Source organism: Alligator sinensis, unplaced genomic scaffold, assembly GCF_000455745.1.
Source record: "Alligator sinensis unplaced genomic scaffold, ASM45574v1 scaffold373_1, whole genome shotgun sequence".
NCBI classification, from domain to species: domain Eukaryota; kingdom Metazoa; phylum Chordata; order Crocodylia; family Alligatoridae; genus Alligator; species Alligator sinensis.
The window spans coordinates 1103272-1118988 of NW_005841990.1; the positions used below are offsets into that span (position 1 = coordinate 1103272).

The 15717-nt window shown below is 38.9% G+C and overlaps 1 protein-coding gene across 1 annotated transcript in view; it reads left to right on the forward strand.

Annotated features, from left to right (window-relative positions):
* Positions 1-15717, forward strand: part of LTN1 (listerin E3 ubiquitin protein ligase 1) — a 49427-nt gene that overhangs the window by 21079 nt on the left and 12631 nt on the right. Inside the window, exons 14-24 of the mRNA XM_014518864.2 lie at positions 350-503; positions 740-890; positions 1734-1935; positions 2916-3075; positions 3545-3649; positions 3930-4072; positions 5905-6040; positions 7197-7341; positions 13177-13390; positions 13736-13973; positions 15150-15224. Of these exons, the coding sequence (XP_014374350.1) occupies positions 350-503; positions 740-890; positions 1734-1935; positions 2916-3075; positions 3545-3649; positions 3930-4072; positions 5905-6040; positions 7197-7341; positions 13177-13390; positions 13736-13973; positions 15150-15224 (1723 nt within the window). The remainder of the gene's footprint in view (positions 1-349; positions 504-739; positions 891-1733; positions 1936-2915; positions 3076-3544; positions 3650-3929; positions 4073-5904; positions 6041-7196; positions 7342-13176; positions 13391-13735; positions 13974-15149; positions 15225-15717) is intronic.

Sequence of the window (15717 nt, forward strand, 5' to 3'; positions counted from 1 at the left end):
ATTCTGTGTCTGTCTCAGTCACAGTTCTTAGGGGGCTCTGGACTATCCTAGGGGCAGGTCACTTAAAGCAGAGTTTTTCCTAGTGGTCATTAATTTAGGATTCTTCATTTCCTTGGTGACCGATTTCAGACCTTCAGGTCTGACTTAAAGCAGTGGCAAGTGCATTATTTTTGCTCAGAGGGGGATTTTTTTTTCTAAAGAGAGCTGTTTGATCAAGACAATCCCATTTCAAAAGTAACCGTTTAAAAGAGAAGCTTGTATACCCAGTGTGCCTAGCGCTATACAGCATGGAATTGAGCAGTTAAATTAAAATGGTCTGTTTTTTTTTGGGGGGGGGGGTTGTTTTCAGATTTGCTTGTGCGTAAATTAAAGCATACCTGGTTGTCTGGCATGAATTCACTTGTGCATCAGCTGGGCCTTCTGCAGAAACAGAGCACCTTCTTGCATAAATCTGCGTTGTGGGTCAAGAATCAAATTCAGTTTTCCCCTTTGGACATTAAAAGGTAAGTATTTGCAGTTTAGGTCTCTTCATATTTTAGTATTGTCCCAGAGAATCAAAATTGATATTTTCACTGCCTCCATCCTATGTTTTGTACTAAAAAATTAAGGTATTTGTTTTCTGTGCATGGGGAGAAGCAAGTGTGATCCAGAAGGCACATTTGAAAAGCCACGTACGCTGAAATGAAGTATGTTCTTGTTACCTGATAGCTTAGTTAACATTTTATTTTCCCTTTCTCAGCCTTGAGGTGTTGATTTCTGCAATACATGATTTGCTGACTAAGCTACTAGAAACTGGTCAACTTTCTGGTTATCTTGTGGGGGCATATATTGGATATATTACTCCAAACATCTCTGAATGGGAGAAGTTGAGAGAGTCTTTATCCACTGAGGTAAGAAAGTGACAGCATCTTGAAAGTCACTGCGCAGTGACATTGTTGTTATTGAATATTATATACTCCCTGGACTTCTTTATCTGCAGTAAATGACAGGCAGCCCCTGCTTAGTGCTGTTTCCTTATGGTTGTTTTACATTGATACCTGATTCCACTTAGCGCTCAATGAGTTTTGTTATAATGCTCATGGTCACCATCTTGATTTGTCAGAAACTTTTGGTTTCACTTAACCCTATTTCAGCTTCATGAGATCATCAGGTCCAGCCCCCCCTGCACTTATGTCTAATGTAAAGTTTTTCCTTATGTCTAATCTGAAGCAGTCTTGTAGCAATTTATGACCAATTGATGATTTGAGGTTTTTTTAATCTGACTACAAAAATCTAGCAAAACAGTGTTGCTAAATGCACAGAGCCAGCTAAAAAAATTAAATTACATGTATAGTAATCTCTTCTTTGGTAATAGATGCACAATTTTCAGACAGATGGGGTTTTTTTGAAGTTATGAACAGCTAGTAAAAAGTTTGTTGGCCATACAATTGAAATCTCACACACACACACACACACACACACACACACACACACAATTTCGACTGTGTGTAATATTCTAATATTATAAAAGCCTAAGTCTGTCTGTCTATCCGTAATGCTTTATTCGCACTCTGATTGGATGACGGAAACAGCCAACAAACTTACTAATGGCCAACAAATGTATTAATGTCACTTTAAGTAACATTTAAATTCAAAATTCCCCACAAAGTTAGAAAAATACTTAAAAATTTACTTTATATCTGTAACAATGGCACTTAAATATGGATGTCTCTTTCCCCCTATTCCTTATACAGTGGTTACACAGACCTCTTCTGGAAGGAAGACTGAGTATGAATCATGAACATTCAGGAGCAAATGTTAAACTATGTGATACGGTTAAGCTTCCAAGCCATCTGTGCACTGGAGCATTATTAAGTAAAATAGTCCTGTTTGTCCTGGAAAATGGGGTGGCTTTTGAAAATCATGATGTTGAAAGAAAGAAAATGGATGGTATAAGTAAGTAAAAATGGTAAAATGACAAGTGATTCATTAATATAGTAGCCATGTAAACCAAATTGTGTTAATAGTTTAAAGTTGCTGTTAAAGTTTTGGCTTATAACTGAAATCATTGTACTCTTAGCCAGTGTTGTTCTGCTCCTGTTTTAAATGTAGAAGTATCTTTAAAAACAGTGTCCATGTATCTAGAATATAATGGTTGTTTTTGTTTGTATTCCTGTAACCTCAAAAACCTCTTAGCTTACACTAACACAGTAAAAATTATTCTTTGCCAACAGACTGAAATACCGCATAAGTGCGAAACATTTAACAGGGAGTGTATCTGTGCTAGCAAATTGGTGCGCTTAGACTGTTAGGGATGAACTGGGAGAGACCTTGAGCAGTCATTTTTTCTTTTCTTAACTATTCTATCTGTCCTTCCCATTTGGCTTGCTTATTTTTAATTATGGAGCAACTTATTTTCCTATTCTTAGAAAAGACAAGGCAATTGACATATTTTTGCATATTATGAGATAGCAGTGGCTACTTTCAAAGTTCATTCTCTGTTGCTATGAAGAGAAATACAAAGCTGAATGTGGATTTTCATAGAGAAAATGAAGGAAAAGAGAGACAATAACTTAAGAGCTTGCTTCCAACTTCAGCCTTGGGCTGATATCCCAGATTGAGTATTCTCTAGGGGACATAAACATATAGTCATAAGAATTCTTGCCATACCTATTTTTAATAGTGCCTAAGCATCTAGATTTGTTAATAATAATAATTTATTTTAGCAATTGAATAAACTCAAAATATATAATAATTATATATTTATATAAAGTTATAATGTAATAGGCATCCAGCCTGTTCCTTTTAGTCCCTGATACTATGTACAAGGGTAAACACTTTTTATTATGATTTGCAAAGATCCATCAAAATATAAGCAGAGATTTCCCATTTATATAGTGCACATATTGAATAGATACTTTCACTGGTTTGATTAGTTGCAGAACTGCTGTACTCATTGCAGTGGATTGAAGAACTTGAGAATCCTCCTTGCCTGCTCCTTGAATTCCTTAATATGCTTCAAGTAATGAATATTACATATGAGAAGTTAAGTGCACTTAGTAATAAAATCAACCTTCTGCAAATATTATTTAACAGGTGGGTAGAAATTATGAAATACTTGAGATATAATACTTAATTCTGGCTTTGCCTTTGCATTATATAGTGCAGGACTGTCCAACTTCTGAGTGACCAATGGCTGCATGTGGTCTTCCCCCTAAACTGCACTGTACAGTGGACTCCCTGGCCTTGTGGGCTACCTGGCCTTCTTGGCCTCAGGGGCAGGGACAGGAAACAGAAGCTGGAGGAGGGATGGTGGGAAGTCTGAAGATTCCGGTGGCAGCAACACAGAACCAATGGCCGGGGGGGAGTGGTGCTTGGACTGGAAACCCAGGGCTCATCAGTTAAATTTGAGAGGGCTGCCAAATGGACAGCCTTAATATATTGTATTAACAGCTGTCACTTTATGGTGTGATTTTTCAATCTCTCTTCCTTCATCAGATCTTAACCTAGTGACCTGTGTTTGTGTAGGCATAAATTTAACAAGTTCTTATTTTCCCTTCTGCAGATCAAAAGAGAGTGGAAGACTTTGGTCCTTAACCATGGCTAAATTAATTAAGACAGACAGTATTGCAGCCTGTCAGATAAGAGATCTATATAAGACGACTGATGGGTAATATAATACTGGAGATTACTTTCTTTGTGGGGAAAACAGTGATAATGCTGTGTTGCAACTGGTCCTGATAAATGAAATATGTGTAATAGATGCATTTTAGAATTCATTCATATAGTGTAAAAGAGAAACCATTTTAATGTACATAATCACCCTAACAAGCAGAATACAAAACCATTCTGTTGAATCTATGATTCCTGTGAACTGATTTTCATTTTACTGATGATAAACCTAATTTTATTTCCAAATTTCATGAATGGTACCTTACTTCTGTGAACAGGTTTTTCCCATTAACTGAAGGCAACTTGCACTCAGTTCAGTCCCTGTCTCCATTTTTACTTGAGGATGAAAAGGAAGAACTTGTCATTCAGTGCACTGCTAAACTTATGGTATGCATGGAAACAGAGCTCTCCAGTACTGATGGTCAGTAACTTAACTCTGTGTTCTTCAGATAATAAAGACTAAAAATCCACACTAACTTCTTTGTAGTAATGCTTGCTATTTGATAAGGCAGGGGTGGATTATAAACAATATTCATAGAACTTAAGTTAGTATTTTTGTTTTAGTTATACAGACAATCCTTACTAGCTTATAAACATGTAGGTTCAACATATGATCAGTAAATAAAATGATACCTGAAAATAAAGTTTTAAGTATACATCCTATATAGAGAATTGGAAAGCAGAGGACTTAGACCCAGAGATTTAGCATTATTAATAAACATTTAAGACTTTTTAGAAACTGAATATAGAATATCCATAGAACATTTTCTTGGCTCTCCAGCTGAGCACTTTGAAATTGACATTGTAAACACTTGGGAAGCATGAACTTTAATTCTGGTTAAGTTGTAAACTGGTTAAGCATAGGTTTGAATCTTTCCATGCCCCAACTTCCCTCCCTCCCTCCCCTCCAGTCATCAACTCATGTATACCTGACTAGTTTACCCCTCGGTGAGTTTTTTAATTAACGTGTTCTGAGATTTCTTACTTCACTATGGGCGCATCTGCACATTCATTAATGCGCAGTAGTTACTGTAAATTTAGTTTAGTACTTAATTAAGTACTGACTAAATGCACAGTAGTGCCAGCAGAATTTTTTTTTTTTTGAAGCTTACTGCGCAGTAACCTAATAACACTGTACAGTAGCGTATTAGCATGGTTTTTGACCAGCCCACTACTTCGCAGTGTTATTAGGCTACTACACAGTAAACGTCTCATGTAGACATGTCCACTGAAGAATACATTTGGGCCGCTACAGCCTGGCCTGTGAAATTGAGTAGTGAACAGGGAAAGGGGTGCATAGATCTTACCTTGGCTGTGGAGATCATTGTATCACTTTGGTCTGTCCTCTGACCAGAGAATTGGTGCTTAACCTATTCTTGTGGGCTGAATCTCTCTTTTTGCTTCTGCTTTTCTAGACACTCCTGCACAGGGCAGTAGGCACCTCATCTGTTTTCCAGTAAACATGAGGCAAGCTATAGGTTATCCTCTGTATCTTAATTTACTTTCTGAATGAACTGGTAATGTTTTTGTAAACCCAAATGTATGAGGTATATACTCTCAACATGCATATACAGTGATGCATTTAATCATTCTGATTTTCTTGGTATTGTACTTGAAGAAACGTACTTGTTCTCCAGAAAGCATTAGATCCATGGAATTTTTGTCATCTTTTAAACTGGCAGTGGTTTTAAAGAGAGTAGAGCAGAAGTAAGATTTCATTGTTAAAATAAGCAGTGGGCTTTCATGAACAATGTTAATGCTGTCCACTGCATGCATTACTTTTCTAATTTCTGTATGCATTACTTTTCTAGTTTGTTATTAAATCTATAGGTTAACATACTACTTTGATTTTAAATCTGGTGTGAAACAAACATTTCATTTGGGAGCTTAGTACATCAGGCATCCAGCCTGCTGTGCTTATGCATTTTCTGTTCTTTTTTTTTTTTTTTTTACCCTTAACTATGTAAACTATGTTTACATGTTAACTACGTAAACTGAACATGGCATGATATATAATTTTCAGCATTTAATGGTATTCCTATGCTATAACATTGGAATAACTACTTAAAGAAATAAAGTTCAGAATAATGTACAAAATAACTTATTTTATGAAATACTGTTAAAGTTGAGTCAGAAGAGGTCGTAGACAGTGGATAGGTATTTCTGTTTTCTCTCTGCGGACTGTTTTGTCAATAGATGCACAGTTACTTTCATAAACATTAAGCGTGGCTTTTGGGATTTTCCATACTATAGGAGCATTTGGATTTCTTGCCATTTTAAACTCCTGCTTGACTAATGGGAACATTGATTGCCGAGGATTATTGTCTGGGATACTAAAAATAATGATAACTTGGAAAAATGATAATGAGGACATCTTCCTTTTTAGCTGGTAGGTAACTTTTGCTATGTGCTACATTTAAAAAAAAAAAAGAAGGAAAAAGCCAGTAGGGGGCAAAGGTTTTAAAAAAGAAGAGGAGAGGCAGCCATTGGGGTCTGGGCTCTCAAGGCTTCATTGAAGTCATAATATGTGCTTGCTGAGATACTGTCCCCTTAGTATCTCTACAGTTTGATTACCAAGCCTTTGTATGCTAGGTGAGAGACCTTAACTTCTAAGTATCTGAGCCCGATCTATAGCACCTGAATCAGAACTATTCAAGGAATTTGAAGTTAAGTACATGTATGCATTTTTGCAGGGTTTTGGTCTCAGGTACTTTAAACTGTTGTTTCTGTCCTGTAAAGTGTTGAGCCATTCAGCAGTTTCTCTTGGCTTCTTTGGGAGATGCAGACTACTTAGCACTTTTGAAGATTAGATCACTTAGGTACCAAAAAAAAGATTTAGCTACCTAAGTTTGCCCCTCATTTTTTAATATCTAACCAATGATGTAAGTGGCAGAGAATAAGTACCTTAATTCCTTGGAATTCATCCATCTTGGGTTTCCTCTCAGGAGCCACGTAATGACACCATGAAAGACTGGTAAAAGCCTTTAATTCCTGACTTGTTTGTCAAGTAGATAAACTAATGGGCAGTTGCTGTTGGTACCTGTGTAGTGACTAGTGTATTATGATGTGGAATTTGGGGGCCTAACTGCCCTCATTGGGCAACTGAGCTCTGTGTGTGTACCATTTGTGTGCTTTTGTAAAGTGAATCTGAAGCCCTATAAGTTCTTGTTGAAATGTTACTTGTGGAATATAGCAAACTGTAATTGCAAGTAATAAATTCATTGATTTGCATGAGGTCATCATTTGAATTGATAATTTGATGAGCAAAATTTTAAACCAGGGGATTGATTTAGAACGGCAGAACTGCTGGTCTGTCTGCTTACAGGTTGGTTTCTCCTATACCTGTTGTTCCACAGCTAGATGTGTTAGCTTCCTATGTGAATACCTCCTTTTTAATATACAAATAAAGGGGGGGAAAAAGCCCCAAGGGTTTTGGAAGCGCATAACATGCATTTAACCTAAGATGAGAGAGTAAGGCAAGAACAGTGATATTGTATTCCTCTATAGTATGAAGATAATTTTAAATTTTTGTTCTTTTGCTGTAGCAATCTGAAAAAATCAAGTCCTCTGCTGCTTGGTTTCAATATAGAGGTGATGCGTTACCTTCCTTTAGTGCTAAAACATTCCACAACTCCGTTGGCAGACAATGAATGGGACTTCATCCTGTGCTCCATGATGGCTTGGTTAGAGGTAAAACAACAAAAATCGTCGTTAACCTGCTATATGTAGGGATCTCTGTAAATCATGCCAGAAGTGCCCCCAAAGTAGCACTTTTGATGTTTTTCTTTTTGCCGCTTGCTCTCCCCGACCCTGATTGGCAGAGGGGCCCTGCTTTCCAAGCAGTTTGCTGCTGATCTCCGGGGAGCCAAAAACCACAGCATATTTAAAACCTCTGCTAATTGGCCAGGAGAAAGTGGCAAAATGAAAAACATTAAAGAAGCTGCTGCAGGAGGCACCTCTGGCACAGTTTACAGTGATCCCTTGCTATATGTCCTTCAGCAGTGATGTTTAACCACGGTGCTGCACAATATTAGCACTGCTAAGTGTGCAAACACTTACATAATTCACAAGATAAACCAAGAGATTTCAGATGGAAATCCTTGGTGTCAAAAACATTGTGACCTGTTGACAAATTTAAAATATTTTTGTAGTCATTATTTTTTATGCACTGTAATAAATAAGTTTTTGGAATAGGGTGTTCCTAAATTCAGACAAGTTATGAAGGAGTGCCTTGAGTCCAAAAAGGTTGACAACCACTGCTCTAAATATATTAATCCAGTGATACTCAATCTTTTTGGCCAGTGGGTGGGCTGGATTGGCAGTGCCCAAGCCCTCCACAGACTAGATATGGCTGATAGTCCTGACCTGCCATGGAGCGGTAGTGGCAGGGCCCCATCAGGCCACACAGAGGGGGCATCCTAGCTCCAACCTGGAGCAGGGGGGGCCATGGCCCAGCTCCAGCCAAGCTGCACAGGTGGAAACGGGCTTAACCCAGCCCTTTGAAGAGGAGGGGGCTTAAGCAGGTCCCACCCTGGCCCCACAGGGGAAGGGAGTGTGGCCCAGTCCCATCCAGCCCTGGGGAAGGGTTGTGGCTTGGACTCTTTTGTCATGGGATGTGGGGAGGAAGGGGCATGACCTGTCCCCAACCTATTGTGTGGAGCTTGGGGTTTTGGAATTTATCAGTGTGGGAGTGTAGCTGTATTAGCTTCGCTCCTCTGCTGCCAAATTTCCCAATATGTAGAAAGCTCTGTGGGCCAAATAGCTATGGCTCTGCAGGCTGCGTTTGGCCTACTGGCCAGAGATTGAGCACCCCTGTATTAATCTATGTCACTTTCTTTTCCTTGTACTTACAACAAAGAAGCAAAGAAATAGATATTTAAATTTTAATGCCTTCCTAACAGCAATTTTCATGCTTTCACACAAGTTATGTTTTACACAATAGATGTATGGAGGATGTTGCATCACCTGCCTTAGGAACTTATTTATGACTTTACATTTGCGTGTGTATGAGATGGAAGGCTGGATGTGAAGATGGTGGGTGACCTGGAGGGAGAGCAAGCAGGAAGGGGCAACAGAAGAGTTGTTCTCATATTTTCTGAGAAATCAGGGCAGTCGACTAGTTACCTCAGGTGCCTGTACAAGAATGCACAGGGCCTGGGAAACCAGCAGGAAGAATTTTAAATCCTTGAACAATCACAGAACTATGACATGATTGGAATAACAGAGACTTGGTGTGAGCTCGTATGACTGGAGCACTGTTGTGGATGGGTACAAACTGTTCAGGAAGGACAGGCAGGGGAGAAGAGGAGGGGTAGTTGCACTTTATGTAAAAAAAAAGCCATATGATTGCTCAGAAACTGGAGATAGGCCTGTTGAAAGTCTCTGGGTTAGGGCCAGAGGAGAGAGCAACAAGGGTGATGTAATGGTGGGGGTCTGCTATAGGCTACCAGACTAGGAGGAAGTGGCGGATGAGGCTTTCTTTAAGCAGCTAGTGAAAGTGTCCTTATCACAGGCTTGGTTTTGATGGGGGACTTCAATCACCCTGATATCTGCTGGGAGCACAATACAGCAGTGCAGGCAATCCAGGACATTTTTGGACAGTGTTGGGGACAACTTCCTGGTGCAGGTGTTGGAGAGGCCAATGATGGGCTGTGTTCTTTGTGACTTGCTGCTCACAAATAGGGAAGAATTGGTGGCGAATGTAGCAGTAGATGGCAACTTGTGTAGCAGTGACCACAAGATGATTGAGTTCAGGATTCTGAGGAAAGGCAGGATGGAGAGCAGCAGAGTAAGGACCCTGGACTTCAGAAAAGCAGACTCCAACTCACTCAGGAAACTGATGGGCACGATCCCTTGGGAAGCCAGTCTGACGGGGAGAGGAGGACAGGAGAGCAAAGAAGCCTTAATGAAAGTGCAGGAACAAACCGTCCTGATGTGCAGGAAGACTAGCAACTCTGGCAGAAGACCAGTTCGGCTTAGCAGGAACTCTTCAGTAATCTAAATTCCAAAAAGGAAGTTTATAACAAGTGGAAAGTTGGACAAACGACTAGGGAGGAGTATAAGAATATTGTTTGGGCATGCAGGGATGAAGGCAGTTGGAGTTGCAACTAGTTGAAGGCCAAAGTGCAGTTGGAGTTGCAGCTAGCAAGGGATGTGAAAGGTAACAAGAAGGGTTTCTATAAGTATGTCAGTACCAAGAGGAAGAACAGGGAAAGTGCAGGTTCCTTATTGAATGGGGGAGGTAGCCTAGTAACAGAGGATGCAGAAAAGACTGAATTGCTCAATGCCTTTTTCACCCTGGTCTTCACAGGAAAGGTCAGCTCCCGGACTACTGCACCAGACAGCACAGTTTGGGGAAGAGGTGAACAGCCAACAGTGACAAAAGAACAGGTTAGGGACTATTTAGAGAAGCTGGATGTGTACAAGTCTGGATGGGATGCAACCAAGGGTGCTGAGGGAGCTGGCTGAAGTGATTTTAGAGCCACTGACCATCATGTTTGAAAACTCATGGTGATCAGGAGAGGTCCCGGATGATTGGAAAAGGGCAAACACAGTGCCCATATTTAAGAAAGGGGAAAAAGGAGGATCCAGGGAAATATAGACTGGTCAGTCTCACCTGGGAAAATCATGGAGCAAGTCCTCAAAGAATCCATTTCTAAGCATTTGGAGGAAACGAAGGTGATTAGGAACAGATAGCATGGATTCACCAAGGGCAAGTCATGCCTGACCAACTTGATTGCCTTCTGTGATGAGATGACTGGTTTTGTGGATGTGAGACCTGTGGATGTGGTATACCTTGATTTTCTTAAGGCTTTTGATATGTTCTCCAACATTCTCGCAGGCAAGCTAAGGAAGTACAGGCTGGATGAACAGACTGCAAGGTAAATAGAAAACTAGTTGGAAGAGTACTGGGCTCAGAGGGTAGTAATCGATAGCTTGATGTCTGGTTGGCAGCTGGTATCAAGTGGAGTGCCCCAGGGGTCAGTCCGGGGGCTGGTTTTGTTCAATGTCTTCATCAACGACCTGGAAGGTGGCATAGAGTGTACACTCAGGAAGTTTGCAGAAAACACCGAGCTGGGGTGAGTAATAGATACGCTGGAGGGTAGGGCTGGGATTCAGAGTGACCTAGACAAATTGGAGAATTGGACCAAAAGAAATCTCATGAGGTTCAACAAGGACAAGTGCAAAGTCCTGCTCTTAGGATGGAACAACCCCATGCACTTGTACAGACTGGGGGCTGACTGGCTGGGCAGCAGCTCTGCAGAAAAGGACATAGGGGTTGCAGTGGACAATAAGCTGAATATGAGTCAACAGTGTGCCCTTGTTGCCAGGAAGGCTAACGGCAAACTGAGATGCACTGGTAGGTGTGTTGCCAGTAGGACAAGGGAAGTGATTATTCCCCTCTATTCTGCACTGGTGAGGCCACATCTGGAGTACTGTGTTCAGTTTTAGGCCGCCCGCTAAAGAAAGGATGTGGACAAATTGGAGAGAGTCCAGCAGAGGGTAGCAAAAATGGTTTGGGGGCTGGGGGACGTGACTTTTGAGGAGAGGCTGAGGGAACGGCTTCTTTAGTCTAGAGAAGATAAGACTGAGAGGGGATTTATTAACAGCCTTTAACTACTTGAAATGGGGTTCGAAACAGGATGGAGCTAGATAGTTCTCAGTGGTGGCAGATGACAGAATAAGGAGCAATGGTCGCATGTTGCAACAAGGGATGTTTAGGTAAGATATTAGAAAGAATTTTCTCGCTAGGAGGGTAGTAAAACACTGGAACAGGATACCCAGAGAGGTTGTACTCTCCAACCTTGAAGGTTTTTAAGACCCGGCTAGACCAAGCTTTGGCTGGAATGATCTAGTTGGGGATGGTCCTGCTTTGAGCAGGACCTTGGACTAGATGGCCTCCTTCCAACCCTAATTTTCTGTGATTCTGTTATAGGATTTTAAAGATAGTAGCATCTGTTTCTGTGGGTGGATGAATTTGGATAGGGACATAACCAGAAATGGAAGGAAAATTCATGAGCAGAAGAGATCAGTGCGTTGTGTGGGATTTGGATGTAAACAGTGTTTGAATATACATGGTATTTTGTTGCTTTGTAGAGTTATGTGAAATAAGATTAAATCAGGTGACTGTTGTTTGGGGTTGTGTTTTTCCTTTTTCAGTGCTTTAAAATGTAACTGTAAGGGCTAAGTGATACTCAATGTTATGAGTTGAAACCTGCTTTTAAAAAGAGCTCTTTAATGTCATATTTCAAATATATATATATTTTTAATGTGAACCAGGCAGACAAGGTTCTTTGGGTAAATCTGATATCTTTTATTAGACCAACTAAAATAGCTGAAAAAATGTGAACCAGTGCTCACAGTGAATCCCCATTTTGACCTGTATACATTGCTATCTGTCTAGGTTATATGCTTCTCAGGGCAGGAATCTTGTGATATTAGTCTTACAAAAGTTTAGCATTGTATAAATTAATTGCACAAGAAAATCTGTTTCCTGTCCCTTCCCCTCTGACTTTCTAGTGAGGGTAATGTACAACCTGAAAAATAAATTAATATTGCATATATCTGTAACAACTAGTTTGCAAGTCCCTCTGTTTAGAATAGGTTACCGTCTCCAGACTATAACAGGAATTCGAGATTTATGAAAAAGCATTAGTTCTTTGGAAAACAAACTGGAGAGTTCTTTTGAATTGGGGCTGTCATATTTTCCCTCAAACTCTGAGAGATATTATCCCAGAAAAGAAGGGGTTCCTAAAATTACACACACAAAATTGATTGAATGAAACTCAGTCTCTCTACATCAACCTCTAAAAGTGTTTATGAACCTAATACGAAGGGTGGGGTGGAGGTAGACTGAGTGATATGATGTTTATAAACCAAATTAAATAAAACTTGAAATGTTTAAGTTCTCTCTCAACCTGTCCTTTGTGTATATGCCCTCTCTTTTCTTTCTCTCCTCATTTTAAAGGATTTTCAGTACTTATGTTCTTTTTTTGGATCTGGGCAGAGAAAAATTAAGCAGCAGCATAGTTTTGGGGTAGAGAGTAGATTAAAATAAGTAAATGCCTCTTTAATTGTCTCTAGCCAAATGTAAGTCTATTTGTATTTTGAAAATGCTGGAGTGAATGAGTTGTCTAGGGTTTTCATGTTAGAAGGGAAGCAGTTGCTCTTTAAACTATGGTTTTTGGCCTACTTGGCAGCATAACAATTTAGGATTGCAGATGCATATGTTCCTATTTGAATCCACTTGGTGGCAGTTTAATCCTTTATTCTAACACAGATAAGAATTGGGCAGATTTATTTAATTTTTTATTGGGATACAGCAGAGCATTTTAATAACCTAGTGAGGTCAAATGTCAGGAACCTAAGATGAGGGGGAACCCAAATTTGTCTTGCTTTCTAGTTCTCTTCTATTGTGTTTTTGTAAAGAAATCTCTAATTAATTAACAAACTACAAATTGTTATATGTAACTCTGTATAGCTATAAGAAAAATAATTTGAGAAATCATTGCTATTATTTTCCAGACAACAAGTGAAAACCATTCACTTTATCAAGTTCCACTTGTGCAAATTTTTGCTTGTGTCAGCTGCGACTTGGCTTCGACCTTTAGCGCTTACTTCCAGGAAGCAACTCCTGAGGTTATGGAAAATCTACCGGTGAACCTGATTTCTGAATGGAAGGAATTCTTTTCTGAAGGCATTCACAACTTGCTTTTACCTTTATTGGTAAAAGTCACAGGTAAGTAAATGGCAAATGTCAGGGCGGGTAGTAGCTTGATATGAAAAATGACCCATTAAAGCAATCTAAAATAGCACATTGGGCATCCATCTTTTGATTTTACGCACACACTGTACTGTTTATGTCATTTACTAAAACCCTTGGTTTGATTCTTGTAAATGCATTATATGCTCAGTAATGAAAAAAAACACCTAATGGATGCATGATGACAGAATTCTCAGTCTTTAATATTAGGTAGTTTTGATATGTGGGAGTTCATATACCTGAATTATCTGTGATTAAGTTTGCTAACAACCATAACAAATGACTAAAAATGTAACTACTGTTTTTCTTGATTATGAACAGGAGAAAACAAACTTGCATCTGAAAAATCCTTTCAGAACTCCATACTGATGTCCTTGGGTGAAGCTCTGACATATATTTCAAAGGATCAGTTGTTGAGCCACAAGCTGCCAGCCAAATTTGTTGCTGGCCAGAAAACTAACCTCCCAGACAAACTCCAGACTTTGTTAAACACGTTATCTCCATTACTCCTCTTCCAAGCTAGGCCTGTACAAGTTGCTGTCTACCATATGTTATATAAGTAAGGAATCAATCAATGGGTTTTCCGTCATCTATTTTAAAACTGTAAAATATGTACATTTGGATACAACAAAGACTAGCAAAATAATTCTTCATTTGGGGAAAAATACTAACTGGTAATTTATGTGCATGTAGTGAACTCTGATACGTATTTAACCAGTGTAAATACAGAATAAATCTAGAAATTTAAACTCTTATGGTAACCTATAAGAACACGTAACTACTATAGAACATGAAAACCTAATTTGGTTTTCAGACAGAATTTTACTCATACTTAATAAAACACCAATATTCAGATAATATAAGGTTGCTCAAGTCTTAAATTTTAGATTCTGTTTTGAATCACATTTGAGACAAAAAATCTGTAGTAATTTCATGCTTTACTTCTGCTGACAGTAAATTTTTACTGGATAGTTTGAAACTAATCTCTGCCTCAGGTATTTGTCTTGGTATAGTGGGGAAAATACGTAAGATTCTTTAGAACAATCTGGAAAAAATTCATATCAAAATAACAATGCACTGAAATTTGAAATATGGTACATAACTGACTTACGTGTACCTCTGAAAAGGGAATGTAACCTGAATCAAATGATCCATGGGTTCCCTTGCTTCCTTTTGAGAGGACCACTTAGAGAGGCTTGTGAAATACAGAAGTAGGACTTTTGACTAAAAAAATATACATAATAATATAGACATAGTTCAGGAAAATATATATATTGCTTCAAGAGCACAGACCAACTGCAGAATTTTCCTCAGCCTGATGAAGAGTATTTATACCCGAAAGCTTGCAAAGAATTTTTCCAACTATTTGAGTTGGTCTAATAAAAGGTATGTTTTATCCAAAGAACCTGATCTGCCTGTGTGCGTGCACACACACACATATTTATATATATTAATATATTTATATATAATTATATATATTTATGTGTATACATGCACACTGATATATATTTTACTTAAAAGTCCTACTTCTATATAGTTTATACAAGATTGTGCCCTTTGCCATCTGAAATTTAGGCAGCCAGTTTTGAAAATGGGAACACACATCTTGTATGTACTGTTATCTTTGATAAATAAGTTAGTAGGTTATTGTTTATTAGAATATCTATCTTCATAGAAGTGAGAGAGAAATGTGAACACAACAAAAAATGAAATCTAATTCTTTATCTCTACTCAGGTTAATGCCTGAGTTGCCAACATTTGATGATGAAGATCTCAAATCATATGGTGAGGAAGAGGAAGAATCAACTTTGTAAGTTTTTTTTTCCTTGTGTTCTGTTATCTGTGGTGACACTGCACGACTTGAGTAGAGATCAGTTGTATAGCAGAGGCAATCATTTGTGTTAGCATTGGTATTAAAGGGAAACTCATGGTTGTGACTAACCAGGGCAGAAGCCATGCAAATATACAGTAGAACTGCTTAACGTTCTCTGTTTGCATTGGTATTGAGATCATATGTTTCAACTTATTTGGTACTGAAGTATTGCCACCAGAACTGGCTCTTATAAGCTCTGAGGAAGGAGAGAAGAGATCCATGACTGCACCTGTTAAAAACTCTTAATCATACTGCTCTGAACCAAAAAGCAAAGATAGTGTCTCTAATATAAAATCAATCAACTGAAGAATAAGTTATTGCTGTCAAGCCTCAGAGGTCAGAGTTTTTCTTTCCCTGTGTAATTCATTTTATGTAGTTCACCTGCCTGTGATTTGTGATATTCTATCACTAATTCGTATGCTTGTCAAAC